General features: G+C 34.8%; 1 protein-coding gene across 5 annotated transcripts in view; it reads left to right on the forward strand.

Annotated features, from left to right (window-relative positions):
* The window catches only part of NAALAD2 (N-acetylated alpha-linked acidic dipeptidase 2), a 58088-nt gene extending 53963 nt beyond the window's left edge, over nucleotides 1-4125 (forward strand). For all 5 annotated transcript variants that reach the window (XM_008966381.5, XM_034933529.3, XM_034933530.3 and 2 more), the window contains one exon: nucleotides 3075-4125. In XM_008966381.5, coding sequence (XP_008964629.1) covers nucleotides 3075-3264 — 190 coding nt within the window. In that variant the 3' untranslated portion in view covers nucleotides 3265-4125. The remainder of the gene's footprint in view (nucleotides 1-3074) is intronic.
* Nucleotides 4126-8756: the final 4631 nt, after the last annotated feature.

Raw genomic sequence — 8756 nt, forward strand, 5'->3', positions numbered from 1 at the left:
CAGTTCTAGGGGCTGGGAAGTACAAGATCAGTGTCAACCAATTCAATGTTTTATGAGCACCTGTCCCATATATGGTTTTTCTCAGGGCGTCCTCAGTTGGCAGAACAGATGGAAGGGCTAGCTAGCTTTCTTCATTCTCTTTTATAAGGGCTCTAATCCCTTAATACTGTCACACTAGAAATTGTTTCAACATACGAATTTGGGGAATGAACACATTCAGACCATAGCAGCATGCTTGATAAATTTTGCAAACTTAATTATTTTTGAGTTGTGGGTAATATATTCTAACTATCACAACAAAGGCAAATAAGTAATAAATCCTTATCTACCACTGAGCTCATTTTCTATATTCTATTACTCCTCATTTTTTCCCTAATGAAAGTTCCACAAAAATTAATTGCTCTGTGTGGTAAGCATAATAATGGCCTCCCAAAGATCTCTATTTTCTAACCCCAGAACCTTTGAATATGTTAGGTTACATGACAAAGAGGAATTAAGGTGGCAGATGGATTAGTCACACTAATCAGCTGAGTTAAAATAGGGACAGTATTCTGAATTATACTGGTGGTCCCAATGATGCAGTCACAAGGGTCCTTAAAAGTCTTCCTGTAAGAGGCAAGCAGGAGAGAAAGTTAGGGTGATGCCATTGCGAAAAGACTCATTCTAAAATGCAGTTGCGGATTTTGATGGTGGAGGAATGTGGTAGGCCTCTAGAAGCTAGAAAAGCAAGGAAAAGGATTCTCCTTTAGTGCCTCCAGGAAGGAATGTGACCCTGATCATACCTTGATTTTAGCTTGGTGAGACTTATGTCAGACCAACTGTAAGATAATAAATTTTTTTAAGCCACTAAGTTTGTGGTAATTTGCACAGCAGCAATATAAGATGAACACACTCTGTAATGGAATCTAAAAAGGATTAAATAAAGCTTCCTTTTTTGCAAACATCAAGTGAAATACTGTAAAAGTCTTTAAAAGCTGCAAAGCATTTAATTATGAAATTCTAGAAACATTTGTGGCCGGGCATAGTGGCTCACGCCTGTAATCCCAGCACTTTGGGAGGTTGAGGCGGGTGGATTACCTGAGGTCAGGAGTTCAAGACCAGCCTGGCTAACATGGTGAAACCCCATCTCTACTAAAAATACAAAAATTAGCCAGGCGTGGTGGTAGGCACCTGTAATTCCAGCTACTCGGGAGGCTGAGGCAGGAGAATTGCTTGAGCCCAGGAGGTGGAGGTTGCAGTGAGCCGAGATCATGCCACTGCACTCCAGCCTGGGCCGACAGAACGAGACTCTATCTCAAAAAAAAAATTTGTGCATTATCACAACTCATCAGTGAATACTTACTATGTACTGAGGGGAAGGTTGAGGAAAAAAGACTATGAAGTGTTGACCATATTCTCTAGTCTGCTACAGTAGTTCTTGACACCTCTTAAAAATTCAGAAATGTCCATTGTGGAGGGTAATTAAATCATCATATACCTGAAACCTTGAGAACTAGACCAGAGTTTGAATTCTTATGGGACTAGAATAGCTATTTGAGTCCACCATTTCACAAAAGGGTATTTGAGTTGCTTAAGCATTACCAATTGTCTGATCATTTCTTTTAGCTTGCTGCCTGCTTCTTATCTGAGAAAATTATGGAAAGGATTTAGTTTCAGAATAGCTAATATTTACTGAACACCTATTAAATGTCAAGCTATGCTTTTCATCCAACATTTGATTCTCACAACAATTCTTTTAGGATAGTACTTTTATCACCATCGTTTTTAAGATAACAGGCACAGGGAGGTTCAATAACCAGTGCAAGGCCACAAGGCTGATAGTTGATAGTATTCTGTTGATAGTAAATATGCTAGTATTCTGATTTTTAAAAAACAGGCAGTCTCAGTCTACAACGTTCTCAGTCACTACTCTAAGCAGAGTCTACATTATTTCAATTATTTTACAAATCTGGGACAAATTTAGACAACTTAGGCAATTTGCCAAAGGTCACTGAGATATTAAATGCCATATCAATGATTCAAAGATTATTCCCTTCCTATATCAATTTTTTTTGCTATATTCTTCCTTTACAATTCTCCAGAAGAGGGTAAGTATACTAAGGAATATCTATGACTTGCATCTCTAATTTCTTGACTCATATACAGGTCAGGATACCAATGCTTATAAACAACTTAGCACATAAACTGATTTTAATTAAAAAAAAATCCATCTGAGGCCATATTAAGATTTAACAGCCAAGATAATAAATCCTGATGTACTTTGGTAAATCTGAATGATGAGTGTTGTTATAGATTTGTCATTAATCATTAATACTGACTTATATGGAGCTCTATATTGCTTCATACAGATTTACTCTAGAATAAGCTTTGGGGTTTGACTGTTGGACCTAATTCCTGATGTATTAATAAAATACATCCCTTTCTGGAAAGCAAAATTCTACGTAATTATTGCGGAAAGAAGTAGCTTGATCCCTTGAGCTACTTATGTTGAAGTAGAAAAGCAACTATAAAACTTTCTTTTTAGATCAAAAGTTGAGTGTCTTTGCGGGCAACCCACATATAACTGTCTTACCTTTGTGGAATGGATTTCATTATCCTTGCCATTTGTGACACTCTGAAATACAGGCTTCTTTAATTACTTGTTTTTTAATGTCTAAAAAGTATTGGGAACAACTGTCATTCTTGTTTAATCTATTTTTAAAAGGCAACACAAAAATAATCTTTCTCAATCTCCTCTTACTAAAAACATCCATAAACTTACATGTTATCACCATATTTGTGGATGCTTACGGGACGCTGAGCAATTATTCTGCACAAGTTACAAGAATCTGCTTTCTTCCATCTGTTTTGGGTTCGCAACATGGTATATGATTCCTGAGATATGTCTTAGCGAATGCATATTGTTAGCTTCTTTCCTGGCTTGAAATTATGATTCGCATAAGTATCTCAGATCAATTGTCTTATTATAGGAACAAAAGTGAATGTCACAAGGAAACATCATGTGGTCTAAACAAAAAGCATGCAAAATGCATGTATACACTTTAGTTCAATTTGCCTTGTTTTCTTTCTTTTAGGCACATCATATTTGCTCCAAGTAGCCACAACAAATATGCTGGGGAATCATTTCCTGGAATCTATGATGCTATCTTTGATATTGAAAATAAAGCCAACTCTCGTTTGGCCTGGAAAGAAGTAAAGAAACATATTTCTATTGCAGCTTTTACAATTCAAGCAGCAGCAGGAACTCTGAAAGAAGTATTGTAGAAGGTCTCAAGTGGCTAGCCATTAAAGGTGTTGCTAAAAGTCTGAGGATAAAATTCACCTTTCTGATAACTTATGAAGCCAGGGTGTTCTAAACTCTTTTCATGTCATGTTTTGATTATAGGCTTTGGTCTTTTCATCTGCAAAGCCTTTTTTTTTTGCTCTTTAAAAGTTAATAATTATATTAGCAAAGTGTTAATCTAATGAAGTAAAAAACTCCTGTGTGGCAGAAAGTATAAGAAAATTCCCTAAATTATAGCAAGGAACATGAATTCTCAGACATTGTGAGTGTGGGAATGTAAAATGGTAAAATCACTTTTGAAAACAGTTTGGCAGTTTCCTATAAAGTTAAACATACACTTTTACTTTAGGACTCCAGAATTCCACTTCTAGTTATTTATTCAAGAGAAGGAAAAACAATGATCACAGCAATACTTGTATGCATGTTCATTGCAACTTAAAAGCGTAAAAACCCCAAATGTCCATCCACAGACGAATGGATAAACTGTGGTATATCCACAATAGACTACTTACTACTCAGCAATAAAAATGAAGTAACTTTCAATAAATGCAATATTATCGGCAGACATTGTTGAAGGAAAAAAGCCAGACAAACAACTACATAGAATATGCTTCTATTTAGATGAAGTGGCAAACTAATCTGTAGTGTTAAAAATTAGATTAGTGATTGCCTGGGCCAAGTGGCAGGTTGGGGAGGATGGCTGCAAAGAAGTATGAGGAAACTTTCTCCAATAGATGAGAATTTTCCGTATCTTGATCTGAGTGGTAAATTGTAAACTTAAAATATATGTATAATTTATTGTATGAAAATTAAGCCTCAATAAATGTGATTATAAAAAACAAGTCTGGCAAGGAAACCAGAATCATATACCTTCTCTTGTGAAATCACCATGAAGTGTGAATGGTCAGGAAAAAGCCAGTAATACTCATACATTTAATAATTTCAGCTCTACTGAATAAACATATAAGTCTGATGGGTGATGAAAATAGCTACTACAATCTTCATATTCTAACTCCTATAAAGACTGTATATCAGAATCTGCAAACTTTTATGCAGATCCCAGTGACTCAATTACATGTTCAACTATGATTAAAGCTTCGGTAAACTTGGTTGTTCATCTACTTCACCAAAACGAGTTAAGAATTAAAAATCAGAAGAGCCTTCATAGGCAAGTACAATAACTAAAATAAGAAATGACAGCTCAAAGCTTAACTACAAGGAAAAACTACCCATTACCCTTGCTCCCAGGCCAACAATACAGTTTAACTTAAAACAGTGGGGGCATTTAGTTTAGGGGCATTTTCTATACATCTCAGTATTACTAGAGGGTATTTCACTGATCCCCCACAATAAAATAAGTTGCAAGTATAGCAATGACTCTGTCATCAAGGTAACTTTTAAATATGTTCCATTCCTTCTGCTTAAAGAGGCAATAAGGTGTGCTATTTATGAAGTATAAATAAATATACACAATTAAGACTTTTGTAAAAGTTAGGGAGTTAACTTTACTACCACGCTACACTACCAAAGTATAGCACTTTAACTTTTGCCTTGAAGCATTGTGTTGTAGAAAATATACTGCATTAAGACCCATGAATCATACTATCTACTACCTAACTGAGTAGATCGCTACGTATCTCTGGGCATCAGTTCCCTCCAACTCTATCATTTCTAAAGGAGACAAAGCACAAAGGTTTAGAAATCTCTTGGGTGTTCTTCCTACTGGTAGTTTTCCTGAAGACAAATGCGAGCTGCCAGAACAGCATATTTGGTCTGAAATATGAGTTTGGAGTAAAATAGTAATTATTGCAATTTAATTTTTCCTTTAATTCTTGTTTTATCATTTTTAATCAATATCTGATTGTTAGCAACAGAACAAGTGATTGTGTGGCATGCACTATAATCAATTCAGGATATTTAATATAGAATATGTGTTATCACATGTTAAATAGGGCATATGTTTGAACTTTTAAAAAAAACTTTTCCCCTAAGCATTTGAGATCAGCTGAATTAAGCTGCTAATCATTATTCCCCTTTGATCTCATTCCTTGGTCCAAGTCCTGAGAGAGATACTATTCCTCTTAAGGATACTTAGGAAATAATGACATGGAAATATTTTGCTTGTCACAGTATATTGCCTGTTTTAAGACCTACTTTTAAAATCAAATAAGCCATAAATTCTTATTGTAATGCCATACTTTTAATCATTTAAACTAAATGTTTAATCAGAAGTTGTCTAATATAAAAACTAGTAAGAAAAAAGCACGTGAAATGTATATACTTTAACCAAGAAATTCTAAAAATTGGTTTCTATAGAGAAAACTGGACAGAATGACAATGTATGTGACACAAAGGTGTTTACCACAGCATATTTTATCATAGTAAAAAATAGTAAAAAAAAAAAAAATCACAAGCTAAATATCAATGGAGAATTGATTATAGTATAATATAAAAATGATCATACAATGATTACATATACATTTTTCACTTATATAGTAAGTTGTCCATGACTTACTGGTTAAAAAAAGTGATAAAACTAAATATATGAATATCAAACAAAATACCAACAGTGCTTGCATTTCGGTGGTAGACTTTTATGTGACTTGTACTCTGTACTGAATTGCTAAAATTTTTTACATCAGAGTATATTCCCTTTTATAAGGGTTAAAATAATATAACAACTACTGTTTTCATTTTGAACAGACAGAAGTACAGAGTTCTGGGATACAATACAGTTCACAAATAGTAATCCTATTTTGTACCCTTGAAATTTATTAGTTTATTCTGAGGATACAAATAACATTTATATATGCACGCATGAGCCATCTTAATATTTCCATTTAGTTCAGAATTTCAAAAATATCGATCCTTGAACTTTCAAGTATAGAAATGAGTTTAGGGTAAAATAGCAACCTTTGAAATAATTATAGTACTGTATTAGATTTGTCTTTAATTGCTTAACTTCATGAACTCATTTGATTTTTTCTTTTTAATTTTTATTCATCTACTTTTTCCAATCCCCAATGTGATTAAATTCAGAACAGTATCTTTCAAGTAAATGATGCAAAACTTCCTTTCACATCATCTCACGTCCTTTCCCCCTTTGTATTAGTAGATAATTATACTATCTACAGCCAGAACGATCTTCCTAAACGTGATCATGCTATGTGCTATGAAAAAACCCTTCAATGGGGACCTCCACTACCGAAATGATGTGGTAGTACTGGCAGTCGCTCCCAGGTGCAGTAACTAGGAAAAAATGGATCAAATGCAAAATACATTACAGATATGAAAGAGCTGTAGAAGCGCTTAAGACTAGATGTACTAAAAGTCTTTGAGTCTTTTCTAGATAGCTGAGACTACCAACTGTTTTCTTTCCTAGCATCATTTGCCAATTCTAGGCATGGATTAAAGATCAGGCTTTGTGTGGACTAAAGCACTTTACTGGGGAAAATCAGCAGGACTTTTACTGACTGCATGATCTATCATGATGTACCAGAATCTAGAGGAGCCCTAAACCCAATACTGAGTGAGACTAGAACTTAGGGGCTAGGCAAACAAGTTTTCTTAACAGGCCAATACCACCTCTCAATGCCAGGCTTCTTCATATCCTATTCTTTCTCCCTTCCCCTCTCTTGTATTTGGCCACTTCTATCCTTTTTTTCCCCCTCAGGACTCTGCTATTTATCCTTCACGAAATCCATCCATAAAATCTACCAAATACGCACCACAGAAGCTTTCTACAGGCTTATCTTTGGCATAATTTTTATTTAACAACCTCTTATTTTCCTTGTTGTATCCTTTCTTGGAAGTGGAGTCTGTTTAATTATCTCCAGCACATAGGAAGTGACCTGAGTGCTGAATAAAAAATAAGCAACGGAATCGCTACATTAAAGATGCTTACAGAATTTTATTATCAATAAAATCTATAAATTTTACACCTATCAACTCAGAACAATTCACTGGGAGGAGAAAAACTATTAAAAAGCCTAACTTCAAATGAACTCAAACTTTCGTGCCAAATCATAAATATGAAAAGTAGATCATCCATGTATGCTAGAGGATCTCTCTGGGAGAAGTGTCCTACAATTTATAACATTTTACAAGTGGTTAAATCCATTAAAACTTCAAAAACTTTTAGATTGTCTTTCTCCTGTAATGTGGTATCTTCCCTAACTTGCTAAAACTGAGAACCCAGCTAGCTTTACATAATTGAAATGATTGAATTTGTTTGCCTAATACACTATTTGATTTTAATGAATTATCTCACTCCCACAAAGTGTCTTATGTTAGCTGCCTTCATACGTGGCCTTTTAATCATCCACATCTAAGAATACGGAGATGCAAAAATTGCTCAGAGTCCAGATGATAATAAGGCTAAGTTTATTTCTAGGCACAAGCATTTAGAACAAACTGCCTGCAAGGGACAAATTTACCGCCATGGGCCTTTTACTTTGACTTGGTCTTACAGCTGCAGAATCCATCCCTAATTTTTGTCAACTGCCCATTGGCCTTTTAGAGGTTCTTAGTAAGAAAATCAATGGCTGAACTAACTACTGCGAAAACTGAAAGCACATTATCTTCTCATGGTAATTAAGTCATTAAATTAATATTAGGAAATAAAGGAATAAGCACTAATAAGCAAATGGCCATTTAGAGTCTGGGTTTTGCATGGTGACTTAGATGTCTTCAGTTTCATGGTTAAGAGTGTAAGGACTTTGGAATCAGTTTCTAATTTTAAAATTAAATTTCATCATTTGCTATCTATGTGACCCTGGAGGCAAGTTATGCACCTTTCCTTTGCCTACATTTCTCCATCTATAAAATACAGGTTATACTGTAAATAATCATGGTGATGTTCTGAAGAGAAAAGCTATCATAAGCACTTAGCAAAGTCTTTGGCACATTCTAATTATGCAACAAAAGCTATCATTATGTCCACAGCTTCAAGTTACCTCTTGTAACTAACACTTCCTAAATTCCTATGGCTAAATTACAAATTTCTACTCAAGTGAATTAAGTCCTGTGATTAGACACCTACTTTCCCTGAAGGTTTTAAAATTATCTTCAGATTGTGGCTTTCACTTGCCTTCCCAATGGCTTTCTGTTCCCTTAAATTTGTCCTCCATCTCTGCCCCCAATTACTCAGCTCTTTCCTACAGAGGATTTTAAGTAGCTTTACTGGGGGTATGGTAGAAAGAGAAAGGGGACTTGAAGGAATCTTTAAGGCATCAAAAATAGTCTAAGTTGGCCTCAAATATGAACTAAGTAGTCTGGGCTCAATCTGTTACTGGAATTCAGCTTTCTTTAGTAGGAAGCCTTTGAAGGTTTTACATAAAATTATAATGATCCCATTTATTACTATCAGCCTAAAGAACCATTTAAAATTTGTGGATTTTCTTGACACAATTTCCACATTTTTCTGTACCTTAAGAATGTATCATGCCTAGTTTTATCAATCATGTTTTATCAC

The sequence above is a fragment of the Pan paniscus genome, chromosome 9, assembly GCF_029289425.2.
Source record: "Pan paniscus chromosome 9, NHGRI_mPanPan1-v2.0_pri, whole genome shotgun sequence".
Lineage (NCBI taxonomy): Eukaryota > Metazoa > Chordata > Mammalia > Primates > Hominidae > Pan > Pan paniscus.